Here is a 23,478-nt window from a genome sequence, read left to right on the forward strand (position 1 = left end):
ATGAGCAATTTCTTTGAAAAACACAAAGTACCAAAATTCACTCAAGAAGAATAAATAAAAACAGCTCTGTATCTACTTGGAAAATTGAAACTTTGTTTAAAAAACTTCCTGCAAAGAAAACACAAGATCCAGATTGCTTCATTAATAATTTCTAACACTGACCTGGCTGGTGTGGCTCAGTGGATTGAGTGCTGGCCTGTGAACCAAAAGGTCGCCAGTTGGATTCCCAGTCAGGGCACATGCCTAATTGCGGGCCAGGTCCCCATGGGGGACGAGGGATGGGGGATGGGGGATGGGGCACATGAAAGCAACCATGCATTAATATTTCTCACCTTCTCTTTCTCCCTCCCTCCTCCTCTCTCTAAAAATAAATAAATAAAGTCTTTAAAAAGAAAAGAAAACGAGACTTAAAAAAAATTTCTAACACTGATAATAGGGGAAAAAAATACCAGTTTTACACAAACTCTTCCAAAAACATACGAGATTTCACAACTCATTTTCATCCTGATAGTGAAAACAAACAAAAAAAAAATTAAAGAAAAAATATATCACATGACCACAAAAGCAAAAACTCCAAAATTTTGGCAAACCAAACCAGCAATACATTAAAGAATAATGTATCATGACCAAGTGGAATTTATCCCAGTAATGTAGAGCTGGTTTACCGTGGGAAAAAAATACAATAAAAAAATTTTCTTAAAAAAAAAACACATTAAATTGAGGATATTTAAAAAACCCATCAATGTAACTCACCATACTGACAAACTCTTTTTTTTAAAAAACCATATGACCATCTAGGAGAGCAGGATGGCAGCTAGTGGGTACAGGAGGTGATTAGGGGCCGGAGGTATTGAGCAAAATGGAAAAAGGACTCATGGACATGGACAACAAGTGTGGCGATTGCTGGGGGCAGAGTGTATAAGGGAACTAAATGGTAACGAAAAAATTACAATAAAGATTAAATTAAAAAAATAAAAAATTAAAACCATATGACCACCTCAACAGACACAAGAAAAGCATTTGACAGAAAATCGAACATCAAAGTAGGAATAAAAGGGAATGACCTCAATCTAATGAGTATCTACACAAAACCAACAGCTATCATCATATTAATATTTTAGACTGAATACTTTCCCTCTCAGATAATAATGCTGCTTTCACAACTTCTATTCAACATTATACTGGAGTAGCCAGTAAAATATGCAAGGAAAAAAGACATTCAGATTGGACGGAAGAAATAAAACTCTCCTTTTACTCACAATCATGATTTCCTATGTGCAAAATCCAATGGAAACTAAAAAAACAAACAAACAAACAAAACCATGCAAGAACTAATATTTTCATCTAACCAGGTCATAGAATACAAGATCAATATGCCAATATCAACTGTATTCCTAATATACTAGGTACTAACAAATGAAAATCTTTTAATTTTTGAAATTTTGAAATTTATGAAAACTTGAGATACAGATTACAAAAGATGTAAAAGACAACAAAACATTAATGAGAGAAATTATAACAGATCTTAATAAATGAGGAAATAAACTTCATGCATCATATGACTAAATACTGTTACCATGTCCAATCTCTCCAAACTGAACTACAGATTCAAAGCTATCCCAATGAAAATTCCAAAAGGCTTTTATGGGTAAATTAATGATTTTTTTCTAAAATTCATATGGAAATGCAAAGAACCTATTCTATTTAAACAACTCTTCAAAAGAAAAAAAAAAAACAGGCATATGCTCACTTCAGCAGACCATATACAAAAAGAAAAGAAACTGGAGGACTAACACTACCTAATTTCAAGAATTATTCTATAAACTATACAATGAAAATAGTGATTGGGGAACATCCAGTCAAGATGGAGACATAGTTAAACTCACTTTGCTTCTTGCACAACCACAGAAAAAATTACAACTAGGTCTCAAAAGTCTCAGAAAATGGAGCTGTATAGAAATCTGACAACCAAGGATTTAAAGAAGCCACATTCATCCAGACAGGTAGGACAGGCATGGAGAGGCAGCAGCAGCGGAACGGGCAGTCCCACATACATGTGTGATAGATAAAAATAGGGAAGGATACCTTGGGAGTGAACCATCCCAGCCTGAGGCTAGACTGCATAACCCAGGTTTCCAACACCAGGAAGATAAATCCCCATAACTTCTGGCTGTAAAAACCAGTGAGTGTTGGGGTGGCAGAAGAAATGGCCAGATATTCAAGAGACTCGGCTTAAAGGGCTTGCACGAACTTAAAATCCATACAGATCCTCCCACTCTGGGATTCAGCACCAGGGCAACAGTTGGAAGGGTGCCAGTCGCACAGGGCAAGTACCATGCAAACCTCCAGAAGCCAGGAAGCAGCACTCTCCCCTCTCTGAGATCTCCCCCTACACAGAGACACAAAGAAGTTAAGCGGGTTGCCCTGCCCAGGCAATTGTCTAAGGCTCCATCCCACACAACCTATAGGTCCCTTTTTAACAACAGGCCAAACAACTAAGACAGGGAGTCAAAGCAGCTCTGCCTAACACACAAAAACAAACACAGGGAGGTTGCCATTTTGAGGAGACAAAGAATTATGGCTCAAATGAAAGAACAGAACAAAAATCCCAGAAAAAAAACTAAACAAAATGGAGATAACCAACCTATCAGATGCAGAGTTCAAAACACTGGTGAATCAGGATGCTCAAAGAATTGAGTACAGCAACAAAATAAAAAAGACCCAGGAAAAAATGAAGGCTACACTAAGTGAAATAAAGGATAATCTACAGGGAACCAACAGTGAAGGGAAGAAAGCCAGAATTCAAATCAATAATTTGGGACATAAGGAAGAAATAAGCTTTCAACCAGAACAGGAAGAAGAAAAATGAATTTTAAAAAATGAGGATAGTGTAAGGTGCCTCTGGGACATCTCCAAATGTGCCAACTCTGAATTACAGGGATGCCAGAAGGGAAAAAGGAAGAGCAAAAAATGTAAAACTTACTTGAAAAAATAATGAAAAAAAACATCCCCAATCTGGTGAAGGAAACAGACATACAAGTCCAGCATGCGCAGAAAATTCCAAATAAGTTGGTCCCAAGGAGGAACACACCAAGGCATATCATAATTACATTACCCAACATTAAAGATAAGGAGAGAATCTCCAAAGCTGCAAGAGTAAAGCAGAGTTACCTACAAAAGAGTTCCCATAAGACTGTCAACTAATTTCTTAAAAGAAACTTTGCAGGCAAGAAGAGACTGGCAAAAAAGTATCCAGGGTGATGAAAAGCAAGGACCTACAACCAAGATTATACTCTATCCAACAAAACTATCATTTAGAATGAAGGGCAGATACAGTGCTTCCCAGACAAGGTAAAGCTAAAGGAGTTCATCATCACCAAGCCATTTTTACATGAAATGTTAAAGGGCCTTATTTAAGAAAGATCAAAACTATGAACATTTAAATGGCAAGAAATTCACAACTATCAACAACTGAATCTAAAAAAACAAACTAAGCAAACAACCAGAACAGGAACAAAATCTTAGATATGGAGATCATTTGGAGGATTATCAGTTCGGAGGGGGAAGGGGGAGAATGCCTGAAGAGGTGCAGGGATTAAGAAGTATATTTAGTAGGTGTAAAATAGACAGGTGGATGTTAAGAACAGTACAGGAAAAGGAGAAGCCAAATAACTTATGTGCACGGCTCATGGACATGAACTTGCCTTAGGGAATGGAGATACAGGGCAGAGGTGGGCAAAGGGGGAAAAACTGTGACGACTGTAATAGCATAATCAATAAAATATATTTTAAAAAATAGTGTGGCAATGATATAAAGGCAGACAAACAGATCAATGGGACAGAAGTAAGAATCCAGAAATAAACTCACATATACATGGACAAATGACCTTTTGACAATAGATACAAAGGCAATAAATTTTAAAAAATAGCCTTGAAACAAATAATAGTCTTGAAACAAATACTCGTAAGTAGCACAGGATCTATATCTTCTACCATACACAAAAATGAACTCAAAATGGACCACAGACCTAAAAGCAAATGGAAAAAAAAATACAAAATCTTTGCAACCTAATGGTTAGGAAAAATTTTCTTAAATCCAACACCAAAAGCACAATTCATAAAGGAAAAAAATGGCTAAATTGAACCTCATCAAAATTTAAAATTCTGCTCTTCAAAAGGTACTATTAACAGAGGATTAAATCTGGGGAAAATTTCACCAAGAGGTGAAAGATCTGTACAATGAAAACTCCTAAGACATTAATGAAAGAAACTGAAGACGACAAATAAATGGAAAGCTATTCCATGCTCATGGAGTGAAAGAATTAATACTGTTAAATGTCCATACTACCCAAACCAATCTAGAGGTTCACTGTAATTTCTATCAAAATTCCAATGGTTTTTTTGACAGAAATAGGAAAGAAAATTTGAAAATTTGTATGTCACAAAATTTTAACCAACCCAATCTTGAGGAAGAATAAAGATGAAGACTTCACATGTGGTAACACGCCTTAGGAAAAAATACTGCCACTATCACACTCTTCCTGATTTCAAATTATATTATAAAACTATACTAATTAAAACAGTATGGTACTGGCATAAATACAAACATATACAGATCAGTAGAATAGACAGCCCAGAAATAAATCCATTTACGTATGTAGTCAATTAATTTATGATATTGTGGACACTATCCAAAGCAATTTATAGATTCAACACAATCCCTATTAAAATACCAATGACGTATTTCACAGATATAAAACAAACATTTCAAAAATTTATATGGAACTATAAACAACCTCAAATAGCTGCAGCAATTTTGAGAAAGAAAAACACAAAGCAGGAGAGATCACAATACTGGACATAAAACTATATTACAAGGCCACTGTAATCAAAACAGTCAGATACTGACACAAGAACAGACACAGAGATCAGTGGAACAAAACAGAAAGTCCAGAAATAAACCCATGTCTCTATGGTCAATTAATATTTGACAAAGGGGGCAGAAGCATAAATTGGAGTAAAAGCAGCCTCTTCAACACATGGTGTTGGGAAAGCTGGACAGCTACATGGAAAAAATTGATATTCAATCACGAACTTACATCATATACAAAAATAAACTCAAGACGGATAAAAGACTTAAATATAAGTTGCAACACCATAAAAGTCCTAGAGAACATTGGCAGGAAACTCTCAGATATCCCAAGCAGCAATATTTTCACCGATATGTCCCCTAGAGCAAGGGACATAAAGGGAAGAATAAACAAGTGGGACCTCATCAAAATAAGAAGCTTCTGCACGGCTAAAGAAAACATCAGCAAAATGAAAAGGGAACCAACTATATGGGAAAATATATTTGCCAATGATACATCAGACAGGGGTTTGATCTCCAAAATATATAAAGAACTCACACGACTCCACTCCAAGAAGACAAACAATCCAATCAAAAAATGGGCAAAGGACCTGGGCAGATGCTTTTCCAAGGAGGAGATACAGAGGGCCCAGAGGCATTTGAAAGGATGCTCACCATCACTAGCCATCAGAGAAATGCAAATTAAAACCACAATGAGATAACACTTCACACGGGTCAGAAAGGCCATCATAAACAGATCAACAAACAGCGGGTGCTGGCGAGGCTGTGGAGAAAAGGGAACCCTAGTACACTGTTGGTGGGAATGCAGACTGGTGCAGTCATTGTGGAAAACAGTGTGGAATTTCCTCAAACAGCTAAAAATGGAACTGCTTTTTGACCCAGTGATTCCACTGCTGGGATTATACCCTAAGAATCCCAAAACACTAATTCAAACTAATGTATAGTAATAGAAACTACATGAGTGGTTTCTTGTAGATGAGTATTTTTTGTGAAAGAAATATTACAAAAAAGACATGAGAAAACTTTAAGGATAATGGTTATCTTCAGTTTCTTGACTATGGTAGTGGTTTAATGGATATATGTATATGCCATAATTTACCAAATTATACATTGTAAATATATGCATTTCATTGTATCTCAATTATACCTTACAAAATCTCTCTTTAAAAACCAAGTAATATTATCTCTTCCTCTCAGTCCTAAAACAAAAATAGTGTATTTTCTTTCCTTTCTACCCTTGATAGTATTACTTCTAAAACATTACAGAACTAAAAAAAATTTCCCCATATTCTCTACATTTTCAAAATTGAACCCTTAGAGTCTCATGCTAGGCACTGATGTTAAGGTTGCTGACATAAAAATACATAAACAAGAATTTTTTCCATCACCTACTTTCACAATCCTATTACAAAGTTTTTGCCCCTGCTATCTCCCTTTACGGGGGATATATATGACTCCAATTATCTCTTTATTTTGCAACACTATGACCTAAAGACACCTTTAGGAAATAAATACTGCCACTATCGCACTCTTCAAATCTTCCACACTGCTTTTTTGCTGTTATATCTTCCAGTTTTCCTTGGTGACTTATGACATCTATACTTCTATGTAGTTTTATTTCATTTTGTCACATTTACCAGACCTTTTTAAAAGTTTTTTAAAGACATGTTTATAAGAAAAGTATTTCTACACACCTCAAGTACTGGTCCAGCTCCAAGAATAATTTGTTCCACTCCACTGGCAAATCCTTTCTGACTGAGAGCAGTAAGGTGGTGAATAAGAAAGTTTGTGCTTTGAGTCTTGCCAGAACCACTCTCTCCCGAAATCACAATGCACTGATTCTTTTTGCGCTGAAGCATGGTATGATAAGCCACATCAGCCACAGCATAAATGTGGGGCTCAAGTTTTCCCAACTGGTGGTTATCATACATTTTGACATATTTGGGGTTATAAATAGGAAGAAACTTAAATGGGTTAATAACTATTAGAATACTGCCAACATAGGTATAAATTTTTTCATGCTTAAAGCGATTTCGTAAGTTTTCTAAGAGAGTTTTCTCATTCAAATCAGGTAAGCTACATAAATCATCAAAGTCTTTCTGTTGAGGCTGTGGAAGAAAACCCCGTTCCATCATTCTGCGACGTTCTTCGGTTACCCGTAGCCATGATTGAAGACTACCATAATGGATTGATCCATCTAGGTTTTTTTCTCTCAGAAGAAAGCGGTAGTCCTCTCCACTTAGGCGATTCTCCAGAGCCATTCGGGGCCACAACATCATTCGCTGAACTGGACAATCCGTTGGATTGAGTATCCATTCTTCTCCACCAAATTCCTTTACCTCTGCTAGAACATAACATTTTGTTTTGTCAAGATGAAGTCTGTTTATAAGAGAGTCAATCACCTCAGCAGCTGTGGAGTTTTTTCTGGCAGGAATTGGACAGTAGATTGTCCCTTCTGAAATTGCCCCAGGATATATATGTAATGTATGTTCATTATCCTCAAAGCGTCGTCTACCTCCATCATTTATATTCATATTGGATCTTGTCCCATCAGCATGAAGAGTACATGTTCAAGACTGTGCAAACCATTTTCGCGGCAAAAGAACTGTAACATAAAAGATGTGAAACACTTAGAAGTCATATTACAATATCATTGCTTTCTGATGCTCAAGACAGTCTTAGTAATTGTGTTGATTACATCTTGTAGAACATAAAATCCTAAATCTCAGTATGGAAAGTCTTTTTTTTTTTAAGATCTAATTGGCTTTACCAAGTGATTCATGAATTGGGCAGCATCTCATCTAGCAACTTGAAAGGTGCTCAGGAGGAACAGTCTTGAAACGGCCTCATTGAGACCACATAATATTATTTCATTATCCAAAGGTAGGCACTTTCTAAAACAGGAGCTGGCCAAAAATTGTCTCAATGTTTTATTATATTAATAATTCCAAATCTAAGAAGTACATATAAAAATTATTTTATCTTCTACTATTGCAAATGTTTCTAAGATGCCTGAGATTTGAATCCGGTTCTTTCTTTCCATCTGAAGTCTCTCTGAAGACTAAGATGCACAGGATAATCACAATAATCTAGTCACCCTGCACTGAAAAGCTCTTATGAATAACACAAAAACAAGAATAAATGCCACTGATGGAACAAAAATTTTGTGAAATTAAAAACAGCAAGATGACATCAGAGAGAAATTAAACTATTTTAATTAACCAAGAGATGACAAAAATCTGCTATAGAAGAGACATATTTTTAAGAACTTCTACACTCTTGACTCTACATCTTACCAAAGGTAGAGAGCGGAAGGGGGCAACAAAAACATCCTGCTCCTGGCTTGCTGAACAAAGCCGACAGAAGTATACAACTAGACACCATTACAAATTTTATTCAACTTTCCCTTTTAATGCTACATTTTTATCTAACCTTATTTCATTCCTTACAAGTATTCTGCATATCCTTCCAATCTTCTCATATATCACACCTCTAGAAAAATGAATTCAACTTTTATACCTAAGAAAATAGTGATTTCCTTTAAATGACTCTCAAACTCAAAAATGCATTCCTCTTTTCATTTCATCTGTTATTCCATTTCTGTCTATAGAGAAAATATGTGCCACATCCTTTCCAGAACTCATAAAATCCATTTCTTAATATCCCCATCAGTACCTTGCCCCATAAAAAACCACTTTCATGTGCTACCAATCTCTTTTGACAAATTTCATCTTTTAACATATAAAGATGCTGTGTTTTTATGTGATATTTTTTAAAGTACCTTCACTTCTCTCTCATACTACTACATACTTGTCAAAGTCTTCTAAATAAACTTTGTTCTTTTATCTTTTTCTTAGATGATCTTTCAAATGCAGAGAATATCATAGAACATATTAAAAACAGTCATATATCTACCACCCAGATTCAACAAGTTTGAAAGCTCCAATAATTGATCCAAATTATTTCATAAATACACTATTAAAGATACAGTTACAGTTTCTTCCTTCTGCTCTGCAGAAGGAACCACTATCCTGAGGTTAGTATTATTCAAATTCATGTTTTTATATTTTGAAAACATATGTGTGTCTCCATAAATTATATAGTACAGTATCAGCTTTATAGGTTGGAAAAAAAAAGGTTTCATACTAAATAGTCTGTATCTCACTTTAATGTATTTTCTATTTATAAATGCTGATATATGTAAAGTTCATTAACTGTCAAATAATAAGCCACTGTATGTAGGTTCATTAACTGTAACAAAATTCCACTCTGATGGGGTATGTTGACAATGGGGAAGGCTATGCATGTGTACAGGCAGATGGGATATATGGAAAATCTATGTACTTTCTGTTCAATTATGTTGTGAACCTAAAACTGCTCTAAAACTAAAGTTTTTTAAATCCCATTATATGATTATGCCACAATTTATCACTCCAAGTGAACACTTAGAAGGTTTCCAATATCACATGATTAAAACAATGCTGCAATTCTCATACATGTCTCCTCATGTGTCTTTGCTAGAATTTCTCTGGGCTTCATACCTAAAAGCAGAACTACTGGGTTTTAAGCATCTTCAACTTTACTAGATATTAAAAAAATGTTCTCCAAAATGCATCAGCTATTTCACAGCCCACATCGGAAGAACTCAGGAGTCTCTGCCTCCTTACTAATAAAAGCATTATCAGGCTTGATTTTTTTGCCAAGATAGTAAGTGTAAAAAGCTATCTCATTACTTTAGTTTACATTTCCCTGATTACTAGTGTAGATGAGTAATATTCATCCTACCACTTGCCATTTGGGCTGTGTTGGTTTTTCATCTTCCCGTTTTTGAGTCATCTTTTCCTTACTAGTAGGATATATTCCATATATCCTGAATATCAATCACTTTTCAGTTGTACGTGTGGCAAATATCTCCTATCTATTTTGTTTCACTGCCTTTTGTTGTAGAGAAGTTTTTATTTTTAATTGCCAAATCTGTCATTTCTTTACAGGTATGATTTGTTTCTTTTTTAATAAACAACATTAACAATTACCCTTAACTCTTATTGTATGCTTATTTGTACCAGTCATTTTTCTAAGCATTTTACATGGATTATTTAATTTAATCCTCACAATTTCTTCTGAGGATTTTTATCATCATCATCATCCTCATTTTACAAATGAGAAAATACAGAGATTATAATAATTGCTCAACATCATAAATAGAATGTGATAAAGTTGAGATTTGAATCATGCAGTCTGCCTCTAAAGCCTACTTAATATGATCTCCTGGTATAGTTTTTTAAAATCCTTCCTTCTCCTAAGAACATAGTTACTATCCCATATTTTCTTATAAAAAGCCTATGGTTTGCTTTTCTCATTTTGGTCTTTAATCCATACAGAATTTATTTTCATGTATGCTGTGAAACAGGGCAATTAATTATTTTCACATCAAATCAGATTAGTAACTAGACCAGCACCACAGTGAAGAGTCTAACATTTCCCCACTGATTTATATTAATGTGCCATCTTTGTCATGAAGTAAATTCCGCAAAAATATCAATCTATTCTGGGCTTTGTATTCTGTTTCACCGAGTCTGTGTGTCCATCCCTGAGCTTATCTTATTATAGCTATGTAAGTTTTGAAATCTAGAGGGCAAGTCGCCTCTATTTGTTCTTCTTCAATGTTACTTTCACTATTTACTCTGCCACAAGAATCTCAAAAGCAACATGTCAACTACCATAAAATAACATGAAATAACATAGTAACAAACTTTTGGAAGTTTAATACTGCATTGATTTTATAGATTAATACTGGAAAAAAGACATCCTATTGACTTCCCATTCATGAACACAATGTAATTTTTTGTAATCATATTATTTTTCACTTCTAAGGTTTCTGTCATTTTCACATCCACCTGATCATTTTTTCTCCCTATTTAAATTTCAAAATGGTTTTCTTTTTAAAAATATTACTTATTCACTCATCTCCTTGAAAATCCTAAATATATAATTTGATATTTTTCAAGCTAATATTTTAATGTCATCTAGAGTAAACTGCTCTTCTGATTGATTTTATTTTGTATCTTTCTCAGCATTAGATGGCTTAATTTGTTTGAGAATTCAGCTTTACAGGAGCACTTTTTCAAGAAAAATTTTTGTCTTTCCTTCATTTACTGAGAACCCACTATTTACTACTTTTTAAAAACACAACTACAATATCATTAATTGCACCTTCAAAAATTAACAGTTTTTAATATTCCTAGTCAGTGTTCAATTTCCCCAGTTATCTCATGAACAGTTTTCTTACAGTTAGTTCATTCAAGTCAGGAGATTTGTCCTGAATTAACAGTACAATTATGCTCTGAGCTAGCAAGTTTCTAGTTGTAAAACTCTATTTGTGTTTTCCTAAGTCCCTGAGCAAACTCTACTTGTGTTCTCCTAAGTCCCTAAGCATATGGCTTCACATAAACTGTGGCCTCTGGCACCAGTCAGCAGAAAGCTACTCCTTCCAGTCAAGCAAGGTGTGCCCTGCAACACTCCAGGAGATGCACTACAAAACTACAGTCTGATCTCTAAAGGTGTACAATATGACAGCCCTAGCACTAACCTCAGAAATATCTTTTTCAACTGAGGTGTCTACCTATCCTAGCCCTTGGTTTTCAACAATGAGACCAAGTGCAATAGCACGTCCCCATTTACCACAAAGAAGACAAAACCTCAGCTGCTTTCACCAGAAGGTTCCCAGCCATAGCCCCACTCACAGCTTTGCCATCGATTCCCTTTCTAAAGCAAAAATGTTTATCTTTTACGAGTTCCATTTATATCCATTTGGTTTTCTCTCTTTGTTACTTTATCAGTTATTGCTTTGTGTTTGGAAAAAAGGGTTACTTCAAAATATCACTCACAAATATATCTTGACAGCAAGCCACAAGCATTTATCAAAATCATCTGAGAAACATTTTTAAGATATATATTTCTAGGACCAATAATGTTTCTGAGGTTGGAAAATCTAGGCAATTCTGCTATTGCTCGTCCAGAGCACAGTATTTGACAATCGGTGGTCTATATTTCTCCACTGCCTTACCATTCTTCCCACATAGCAAGCTAATGCCAATGTTCTTTGAAAATGTCATCAATTACCATAAAGTTGCCAAACCCAAGAGCCTCTTCTCAAATCTATCCTAACATACCACACTATAGCATTTAACTGAAGTGGCCATCTTCTCATTCTTGATACTGCCCTCCTGTAACAGTTATTTTTCTTGTAATATTCCTGGTAGACCTACTCTTTCTGATTCACTCTTACAATTCCTTTTCCAATATCTCACTTTAATAAAAGTAAAAATATTCTCCCAGTCACTGGTCTCAACCCAGTGCTCTTCTATCTGAATAATCTTACCTAGTTCTTCACCTACAGTTTATAGTTACCTATTATCTATGCATTACATAGATATACTTTTTGCATTACAGTGGCAGAACTGAGGAGTTGTGACACAGACCATGTGGTTCACAGAGCCAAAAATGTTTACTATGTAGCTTTAAAAGAAAAAGTTTGCCAATCCCTATTCTAGGGTAAACACTAAAAAGAATAGAGAAAAAGTATAACTTCTCAACTAACAGAGTGAAAAATGGAATGATAAAAAAATAATCAACTCAAAAAACAAAGCAAGAAAGGGGAGGGTCAGAACAGATGAACAAATGGAAAGCAAACAAAATATCATGTTACTGTATTAAGTGTAAATGCTCCAGTTAAAAGACAAAGATTGTCAGACCAGGTTTTTAAAATCTAACTATGCTGTTTTCAATACACACATCTGTAATATGAGGAAAGAGTATCTGAAAAAAAGAGAAGAAATACCATGTAAATTCTAGCTAAAAGAAAGTCAGTATAATCCAAAATAACATCAAGCAAAATAGAAAAAAAAACTGAGTTAAATATCTATTAGGTCCCTTTAAGCTCTTACGTACTATAATTTTAGGTTTAGGCCTGAGACAAAGGTCTCTGGATATCACTGGTGACCCTGAAAAGCAGGAAATAAGAAAAAACTATAAATTAAGGAGGACGTGGTAGAATGACAAGTAGGTAGACTAGAAGGTATTGAACAAATATTCTATAAATGAAAGAGAAGTATGAGCAAAATGTTGGGGATTGGGAACACATCTTTACAGCTATAAATAAAATCAGGCAGAGAAGCAGATACCGAAAACTTAAGGAAGAAAAGGTCTACCTGATGATGCAAGGTTCTTTGGTAAGCAAGACTAAATGAGATTTAGGTCAAAAGTAGTCAAGTCCTGACCAGTATGGCACGGTTGGTGTGTCATCCCGTAGACTGAAGGGTCGCGAGTTCAATCTCCAGTCAGGGCAGATGCCCAGATTGCAGGTTCAATCCCCAGTCAGGGCACATACGAGAAGACTGACAACCGAGTTTCTCTCTCACACAGATGTTTCTTTCTCTCTCCCCCCAACCCTTGCTTCCTCTCTCTCTAAAAAGATATGAAAAAAAAAAGTCCTCATATGAAGATTTAAAAAAAAGAAGACAGGTGCCTTTCATTATTTCTTCTGGAAAAAAAATGATGGATTGAGAAACAGCTTTTCATGTCAGATGTGAGAAGAGTGCACATCAGCTGATCATCACTAGAGATAATACAGGAGCCCCCTTTTACGTGTAGTATATCAAAGCCAAAGGTGCAGAGAAAAAAAATCTTTTGTAGTATTTCAACTAAAGAAAAGGTGATGGAAGAAATAAGTTACCATATGACACACTATAGCACAGGTACATGGACACCTACCAATTTAGTCTGCCCAGTAGGTAATTTATACCTTCTGTGGTTTCCTTTGAAGAACTATTTCTCTTCCTTTGTCATCTGACACAATTTAAATGGATTAAAATCAGCCCCCAGTTAGGGTAAAAGGGTGGTATTAGTTGTGACGCATGCCCAATCAGTTTATTCCATTCCCCCTAGCAATGGTGGCATTCACTATACTGGAACTTTGCTGCAACTATTAGGAAAGAATTTTTTCTTCTAGTAGGGCTGCTAATCTAAACACTTGTACATTTGTCCCCCACCCCATACACAGTTTCATTTTCTGGGGTTTTAGTTGCCACATTCAGCCAGTGTCAAAACTATTAAATGGAAAATTTGGAAGTAAATAATTCTTAAGTTTTAAATTATGTGTCATTCTGAGTAGTATGATGAAAGTTTACACCATCCCATTCTGTCTGGCCCAGGTCATGAATCATCCCTTTGTCCAGTGTATTCCAGCTATAAAAGCTACTCAGCCATTAGTCACTTAGTAGCTCATGGCTCAGTTACCCAGATCACCCACAGCAAATGGCCCTTTTTTTGACATAAGGTCAATAAAGCCTAACATTATGTCACAATGCCTAGGTCTTTCACCTCACTTCATGTCATATACAGGCATTCTATCATCTCACATCATCACAAGAAGGGTGAGTACAGTACAATATGATTTTGAGAAACCACATTCAAATAACATTACAGTATTTTTGTAATTTTTCTATTTTATTATTATGACTGTTAACCTCTTACTGTGTCTAACTTATAAATTAAACTTTATCATAGGTACGTAATAATGAGAAAAAACATAGTATGTATAGAGTTTGGTATTATCCGTGGTTTCAGGCATCCACTGGGAGTCCTGAAACATATGTCCTATGGATAAGAGGGGACTACTGTAAACTTACAAGCTGTTGGCAGCTATCTTCCCTGAATGCACCAAAAAAGCTTCTCTGTAGTAAAAGAGAATGAACACATGGTAAAACCTTATAACTACTTGAGCCAGTGAAACCAGCTATGCCTCAAATATACTCAACCACTGAAATTCCTTGTTAAATGTACCAATCAATTCCCTTTTATGCCCTGAGCCACTGTAAATTTGGTTTTCGTCCTCTGCAATCAAAAGGGGGCATTTCAGCACCATACCCTTTGAGAATATAGGTATCCTTTGTTATCTAAATTTCTGGTATCTAAAAATCTCACTCTAAACTCAGGAATCAAATATATTTGAATAAACTTTTGCATACTTCCTTCACAATCATGCTACTTGCTAGCCAAACTTGAAAAATCAAACAGATTCAAATAAGGCAGTACCTCCATGACATCCAAATTCCATATTTAAACTAAAGAATTAAACAGAGTTGGATAGTGAAGAACACTTATAATGCCAGCCATGAAGAAATAGGGCAAGGGATGGGCAATATAATGCCAAATGAAAAAAACACAAAATATAAAATGATATATATAGATATAAATATTAAGGCTTTCGAGAAATCTTCAAAATTTCCTTCTATATAGTTTTCACCAAAAATAAGTTTGAAGTGCATTACCTTATTGGAGTTGAATAGCACTTCTCTAAGAGAGGGAACACACCTTTCCAGTCAGAATATTAAGGCTTAAAGAGCAAAAAATCTATGAAATTTATGATAAAGATGGGATTTCAAATCAACAAGGGGAAAGTTTATTTAATAATAATGTGGGGATAAACATGAAAACAAAACTATGTATACAAAGAATGAGCACATTACTGGCACTTATATAATAATCAGACATTACTGTAGCTGCTATATAGAAAATTAATACTTTTTATTCTCTATCCCAAAGTAGTTATTTCAGAAGTATACGCTAACAGAGGGAAACAATGTGGTAGACAGTTGCTGTGGTCAGTAGGGTGTGGTTCAGAATAGGTCAGCTTATGGTGTTATTCTCTAGGCTAAGTTAGAAGACTAATTATAGAGGAAAACTATGGTGAAAAAAGAAAATGAAGTTAGAAATTACAGTTTCCTTTAATTAGAAAGTCAGTTAAAAGGATGAAACAACTAAAGCTTTTTAATGCAGTGTTTTACATCTGTGTGCTAATAAAATTTAATTTTCAAAAAATATACACTACTGCTTTTACTTTTTTATCAAGCTTTTAAGGTTATTTTTCCAAAAAGAAAAAAAAACTATCATTTTTCTTTGTACTTATTTTATCATAGCAATCTATTGATGAATGTTAACAAGCAGAATCACACATTATCATTCAGTTACAAGAGGATTGGAAGAATAGAATTAGACAAATGTCTAAAAAATAAAAATCTAGCTTTACTACAGAAAAAAGAAATCACTCAAAGCAAAGGCCTCATCAGTACATTTTAAAAGAACAGTCTACTATCAAGGCAGAGTCCATCTGGAAAACAACATGATTTGAGTACAGCTATAAATATCATGGGGAGAGAGCTATTAACATTTTGAACTTATTTCAGAAAACAACTCTGGAAAAGTGATGTTCAAGAGCTAATATTAATGTTTCTTCATTATTTTAATACTTACAGTTTAAATGTTCTAAAAATAAATATAGTTCTTACCATAATAATGTATAATCATATATATAAATATATATGCAACTTATTGCCCTGACCAGTGTAACTTAGTTGGTTGGAGTGCCATCCCATAAACCAAAAAGTTGCGGGTTCAATTTTTCAGTCAGGGCACATACCTAGATGCAGGTTCAATCCCCAGTTCAGGCATGTACAGGAGGAAACCAATCAGTACTTCTTTCTCCAATCAATGTTTTTCTCTCACTCCCCTCCTCTCTCTCTCTGAAAAGCAATGAAGAAATTGTCCTCCGGTGAGGATAAAAAAAATTAAGTATATGCAATTTACATATGTAAATATTTATATTCTTAAACCCTACAAACTATGTGTTTCATAATGATTGTTTTTCAAACGTCCCTAAATAGTCTTACAAACCCATTTTACTCCTCTTCTAGGTACAGAGTTAGACTATATTTTCCGGGCTTCCTTGATTCAGTTACATGTGGTCATGTGACCAAGTCCTAAGCCAATAATATATGGGCAGGGGTGATGAACATCTCCTTCAGGCTGAGCAAATAAAACCCCTAAAAAGGGGACTGCTTTTCCTTGTCTGTTGAAACAAAGGAGAGGATTCAGGGGAATGCTCTAACGTTCTAAAGAATACATAGCCACTAGATGGAAGGATCCTGGGTCCAAAATGACCACATGAAGAAGAGTGCCTTCCCATCACCCACCTCCACTCACTTACATTGGACTGCGATGTAAATAAAAAATAAAATTTTACTGAGCAGAGCCATTGATATTTGGGAGTTGTTTAGTTACAGCAGTTAATCTACCCTGACTAATGCTTTACTATAAAATTTTCCCATCCCCTCCCCTGTAAGAAATTCTGTAAGAAAACTCTTGTAATCATCAGTAAATAGTATTGGTTTACCCTTAAAATATACCCTGAATCTAACCATTTTTTGTAACCATTCCCGCTATGCTCTCTACCACTATGCTCTCATTTGAATTAGTGAAAGAATGTGATATCCTTGCTTCTATCATGGCTCCACTATAGGCAAAGTCAGCCTTTTTAAAGGTAAATTAAATCACTGTCACAGCCTTCAGTGGCTCTCCATTACACAAATAAAATTGAAAACTCTTACTGTGGCCTAATTTCATCTTTCCCTCAAGACACTCTAGCCTCACTGGCCTTTTATCTGTGTTTAAGCTTGTTCCTGCTTCAAGACCTTTACACTTCCTGCTCCCTCTGCCTGGACCTCCTTTCATATCACTGAGGTCTCTGTTCAAATGCCAATTGCTTAGAGTGGCTTTTCTTTACTACCCTATCTAAAGTAACCCTCTTTCATGACACTATTCTCCTAACCCTAATTTCTTTGCCATACATTTATTTTTATTTAATAATTTCTTTATTGTATTTTTATTACTGTTTAATCCCCTCATACCCTTACCCCTCGCCATCACCACATTGTTGTCCATGTCCATCCTTTTTTCTTTTTATTCAATCCCTCTACCCCTCTTAGCTGTCATCCTACTATCTATGAGTCTGTCTCAAGAATTTGATTCAGCCCTGGCTGGTGTAGCTTGGTGGACTGAGTGCTGGCCTGCGAACCAAAGGGTCACTGGTTTGGTTCCCAGTCAGTGTACATGTCTGTATTGCAGGCCCGGCACTCAGTGGGTATGCGAGAGGCAACCACACATTGATGTTTCTCTCCCGCTCTTTCTCCCTACTTCCCCTCTGTCTAAAAATAAACAAAATCCTTAAAAAAAACAAAACAAAACAAAACAAAAAAAAAAAACTTGATTCACCACAAAGAATTGTTTTCCATTCATTGTCTGACTTCCCCACTAAAGAGTAAAATACTTATCTTTTTCATCAGAAGTATCGACAGGTTTTTTTTTTTTTACCTTTTCCTACTTTCTCATCTATTTTCATTATTTGACTTCCTGTAAGAGCTATTTTCAACAATAATTAGATAATGAGCAAATAATCAAAGTTCTTTCTAATTAATTAATTAGAAACTAATTAATGTCACTGATACAGTAAGCATGCCAAGCAATATATATGGAAGAGTGACTCTTAAGAAAAGAGGATATCTAAATGACCAATAAGAATATAAGACAAAACTCAACATCTGTTACAGATTTAATTATTTAAAAATATTCAGTACCTCCTAATGTCTGTTGGAGAAGTATACCTCCCCTCTCGTGAATTTGGGCTAAACCACATGGCTTAGTTTGAAAAGTGGGAGGTCAGCAGACATGATGTAAACAAGGTCTTGAAATATGCTTAGCTACCTAGGTATGCATTCTTGCACTGTGTTGCCACCATGGGAACATGCTTCAATCTCGTCTGCTAGTCCCAGTATATGAAATATACAGAGCAGGGCTGTCCCAGCTGACCCACAAAATCATGACCAACAAATAAATACTACTGTTCATCACTGGTAATTTTCAAGTTGTTCATTAAGCAGTAATAGTTGACTAATACAATATCATTAGTCATGAAAAAAATGCAAATCAAAATTGTAATGAGATACTACCAAACCTCCACCAAAATGGCTTATGTCCACTAAAATATATGTGCAAAAATGTTCACTGCCATGTCATTCATAAAATAATAGCCCAAAATAGAAAAAAATCAAAATGTCCAGGAGAATCAAGATGGCGGAGGAGTGAGTGTAAGTCACACTGACCTCCTCCCAGGACCAATATGGAATTACAACTAAATTGTGGAGAAATCATCTGGAACAAACAACTGAACAATAGCAAGAGAGAAGCCTTATAACCTCAGAGACAGAAGAATCAGCTTCAGCACAATCTAAATGGTAAGAAGTGCAGCAGAGACTCAAGAACGCAGGTGGGGCAACCACAGGCAGCAACCATAGATGGATATTGAAAAGCCCAGTTGGATCCCCCTGAGAAGAGTGGGGTATGAACCAAAAGTGGGGGTCTCTAGTCCACAGCACCAGAGACCAAAAAGTACACAGAAAATATCCAGCTGCAAAAAATGGCAGGGTTGCTCTCTGCCAGAGATGGGGGGCTGGAGACACAAAGACTTGCTTAAAGGGCCAATGAATAAATTCTTATTTGCAGCCACTTAACATGGTCTCCGGCAAAGATGGGGGCAGAGTGGGTTAGAGATGCCTGAGGAGAGACTGCGGAAGGGGGCTTTGGGGAGAGAACTGAGAGAGTGGTACAAGGGATCTCAGTGCTGACTCATCCCCCATATAGCAGCAGCCATCTTGATAAGGCAGAGACAACGACCCTGAGTGGCAGCACCATGAGAGGACACAATAACCCGCCTCAGGAGGGACTCCTCCCACCTCGCCCTGAGCTGCCTAAGGTGGCCCGCTGAGTGCAGAGTGAATAGATTAACAGCTGAAGGAGATAGTCACAGACACTAGATTACCAGAAGACTTGAACAGACTGCCTAAGGTCAGACAGGGTCAACTTTCTGACATCATCAGAGGCAGATCCAGAAAGAAAAATCAGCGGACTCCTACCATAGAAGTTCACACCACAAAGACAGGAAATCAAGACAGATCAACTTAAGAGAGAAGCAAAAAAGAAGAGTCTCACAAATAATGGGAAGACAGAGAAATATGCCCCACTGGACGGGAAGGAGGAATCCCCACAAACAGAACTAAATGAAATAGAGGCAAGTAAACTATCAGATACTGAGTTCCAAACAACAGTTCTAAGGAAGCTCGATGAGCCCAGTGAGCCCAGAGAAATACAAAAAACTACAAGGAAACTACGAGGAACGTACTGCAAAGTGTATTGGCATGAAAAAGGACATAGAAACCATCAATAAGAGACAAGAGGAAATGAAGAATACAATTTCTGAATTGAAGAACACAGTAGAAGGAATCAAAGGCAGGCTAGATGAAGCTGAGGACCAAATCAGTGAGCTGGAGGACAAGGTAGAAAAAAGCTCCCAGAAAGATCAAGAAAATGAAAAAAGACTCAAAAAGAATGAAGCGGCATTGAGGGAAATGCAGGACAACTTGAAATGTAATAATAGCCATATAATAGGGATACCAGAAGGAGAAGAGGATGAGGAAGGGATAGAGAACCTGTTTGAAAAGGTAATGATGGAAAACTTCCCTCATTTGAGGAAGGAAAAAGTCACACAACTCCACGAAGCACAGAGGGTCCCATTTAAGCGGGACCCAGTGAAGCCCACTCCAAAACACATCATCGTGAAAATGGCAAATATCAAAGACAAACAGAGAATCCTAAAGCAAGCAAGGGAGAAAGAGGTAGTAACACATAAGGGAGCCCCAATACGGCTAGCAGCCGACTTCTCAACAGAAACACTACAAGCCAGAAGGGAATGGCAAGAAATATTCCAAGTCATGAAAAGCAAAGGCCTGCAGCCAATACTGCTCTATGCAACAAGACTCTCAATTCAACTGCAAGGCGAAATAAGGAGTTTCCCAGACAAAAGAAGGCTAAAAGAATACACCTCCACAAAACCAGCACTGCAAAATATGCTAAAGGGACTGCTTTAAGATAAAGAAAAAGTTTATATGACTACCCAGTTCCTTTCAGAGTTGCCAATACTTGATATCACCAATATTTTTAATACATATTAATCTGACTGTGACAATGATGCGTTATTTCAGTTGTTCCTTTACTATTTGTTGAAACTAAACCTGTTTTAATATATTTCCTGCTTATTTCTATGATTCAAAAAAAAACCTTTAAAAGACTTTTTGGTAGTCTTATCCATTTATTGATTAAAGGTGTGTAGAACTCGCCCCCCCCCCAAGAAAACAACCCTATTTACCATGTTTTAGATGTGTTGCAAATAGTTTTCTATTTTATCCCTTGTCCTTTAACTTTTCTTATACGTATATTACTATATAGTTAAATGTTTGATATAGTCATATTGTTAATATTTACTTTATAGCTTCTGGGTTTGAATATTTTATTTCAAGTTGAAAAATATTAGTCCTATTTTCTTCTAAAACTCCTTAGATCCTTACATATTGATTTTTAACTCACCTGAATATTTCTTGTATAAATGTGTGAAATAGGGCTCTCTATTTGTTTTATTTCAAGTAATAGTGGTCCTCTTTCTCCCTTGCTTGCTTTAGGATTCTCTGTTTGTCTTTGATATTTGCCATTTTCACGATGATGTGTTTTGGAGTGGGCTTCACTGGGTCCCGCTTAAATGGGACCCTCTGTGCTTCGTGGACTTGTGTGACTTTTTCCTTCCTCAAATGAGGGAAGTTTTCCATCATTACCTTTTCAAACAGGTTCTCTATCCCTTCCTCATCCTCTTCTCCTTCTGGTATCCCTATTATATGGCTATTATTACATTTCAGGTTGTCCTGCATTTCCCTCAATGCCGCTTCATTCTTTTTGAGTCTTTTTTCATTTTCTTGATCTTTCTGGGAGCTTTTTTCTACCTTGTCCTCCAGCTCACTGATTTGGTCCTCAGCTTCATCTAGCCTGCCTTTGATTCCTTCTACTGTGTTCTTCAATTCAGAAATTGTATTCTTCATTTCCTCTTGTCTCTTATTGATGGTTTCTATGTCCTTTTTCATGCCAATACACTTTGCAGTACGTTCCTCGTAGTTTCCTTGTAGTTTTTTGTATTTCTCTGGGCTCACTGGGCTCATCGAGCTTCCTTAGAACTGTTGTTTGGAACTCAGTATCTGATAGTTTACTTGCCTCTATTTCATTTAGTTCTGTTTGTGGGGATTCCTCCTTCCCGTCCAGTGGGGCATATTTCTCTGTCTTCCCATTATTTGTGAGACTCTTCTTTTTTGCTTCTCTCTTAAGTTGATCTGTCTTGATTTCCTGTCTTTGTGGTGTGAACTTCTATGGTAGGAGTCCGCTGATTTTTCTTTCTGGATCTGCCTCTGATGATGTCAGAAAGTTGACCCTGTCTGACCTTAGGCAGTCTGTTCAAGTCTTCTGGTAATCTAGTGTCTGTGACTATCTCCTTCAGCTGTTAATCTATTCACTCTGCACTCAGCGGGCCACCTTAGGCAGCTCAGGGTGAGGTGGGAGGAGTCGCACTGGGATACCACCAGCTACTCTCTCTGTTCCCTTTCCAAAGCCTCCTTCCCCAGTCTCTCCTCAGGTGCCACCAGGCCTCACTGAGCCCCCTTCAGCCAGGGATCTACTGTCTGTGGCTGCCGCTCTGCACTCAGTAGGCAGCTTGGACAGCACAGGGCGGAGTGGAATCCCACCTGGGGGAGGGGCTATTAGGTCCTCTGTCGCTGATACCACTCAGGGGGAGTGGTCTCTGACTGAGCAAGATGGCTGCTGCCGCATGGGGGATGAGTCAACACGAAAGATCCCACCGGCTACTCTCTCAGTTCTCTCCCCAAAGCCTCCTTCCCCAGTGTCTCCTCAGGCATCTCTTGCCCACCCTTCCCCTGCCTTTGCCAGAAGACCAGGGTAAGTGGCTGCAAATAAAAATTTATATGTTGGCTCTTTAAACACTTCTTTACATACCAGCCACCTGTCTCTGGCAGACAGCAACCCTGCCACTTTTCACAGGTGGCTATTTTCTGCGCACTTTTTTGGCTCTAGTGCTGTGGGCTAGAGATCCCCACTTTTGGTGTAGACCCCACTCTCCTCAGGGGGATCCAACTGGCCATTTTAATATCCTTCTGGCGCTGCTGCCCGTGGGCGCCCCACCCGCCTTCTCAGGTCTGTACCGCACTCCTTACCAGTTAGATTGCGGTAAAGCCAATTCTTCTGTCTCCAACGTTATAAGGCTTCTCTCTCACTATTGTTCAGTTGTTTGTTCCAGGTGATTTCTCCACAATTTAGTTGTAATTCCAGGTTGGTCCTGGGAGGAGGTCAGTGTGACTTCCACTCACTCCTCCACCATCTTGATTCTCTGATTCCGAACAAAGAAATTTTAAATATCCATAAGCTCTCTTTCTGTGAAGGGCCAGACAGTATTTTAGGCTTTGTGGTCACAGAAAGCCTCAGTCACATATTCAGGGTTTGTGTGTGTGTTTTCTTTAACTGTTTTAAGTGTTTAAAAAATCTAAAAACCATTTTTAGCTCTCAGACAGTACAACAGGCCACCTGCCAGATCTGCCTGTGGGAAGCAGCTTGTCTGTCATTATAATAGAGGGCTTAGGTATGCTTATTTTAGTTATCAGTAACACTCAGGGAAGCCTCTGGGAGGCAGCAAGAAGCTTATAGGACAATGAAGGAACAAACTGTTAATATATGGGTTAAATATTTCAATCTAAGAAGAGTAAGTAGTACAAAATGACAAAAAACAAAAAGGAGGTCAGTGTGTCTGAAGCAAAGTATTCAAAGAGGAA

The 23,478-nt window shown here is 36.8% G+C and overlaps 1 protein-coding gene across 9 annotated transcripts in view; it reads right to left on the bottom strand.

Annotated features, from left to right (window-relative positions):
• The window catches only part of MYO9A (myosin IXA), a 290,265-nt gene that overhangs the window by 235,583 nt on the left and 31,204 nt on the right, over nucleotides 1-23,478 (bottom strand). For 8 of the 9 annotated variants that reach the window (XM_054562050.1, XM_054562278.1, XM_054561989.1 and 5 more), the window contains exons 2-3: nucleotides 16,350-16,452; nucleotides 6,565-7,475 (exon numbers count right to left, since the gene is read on the bottom strand). In XM_054562050.1, coding sequence (XP_054418025.1) covers nucleotides 6,565-7,404 — 840 coding nt within the window. In that variant the 5' untranslated portion in view covers nucleotides 7,405-7,475; nucleotides 16,350-16,452. Of the gene's footprint in view, nucleotides 1-6,564; nucleotides 7,476-16,349; nucleotides 16,600-23,478 lie in introns of those variants that run through there. The other variant, XM_054561824.1, reaches the window with a different exon arrangement.

The sequence above is a fragment of the Pteronotus mesoamericanus genome, unplaced genomic scaffold (assembly GCF_021234165.1).
Source record: "Pteronotus mesoamericanus isolate MK-2021 breed Mesoamerican mustached bat unplaced genomic scaffold, CSHL_Meso_final contig_100, whole genome shotgun sequence".
Classification (NCBI taxonomy): Eukaryota; Metazoa; Chordata; class Mammalia; order Chiroptera; family Mormoopidae; genus Pteronotus; species Pteronotus mesoamericanus.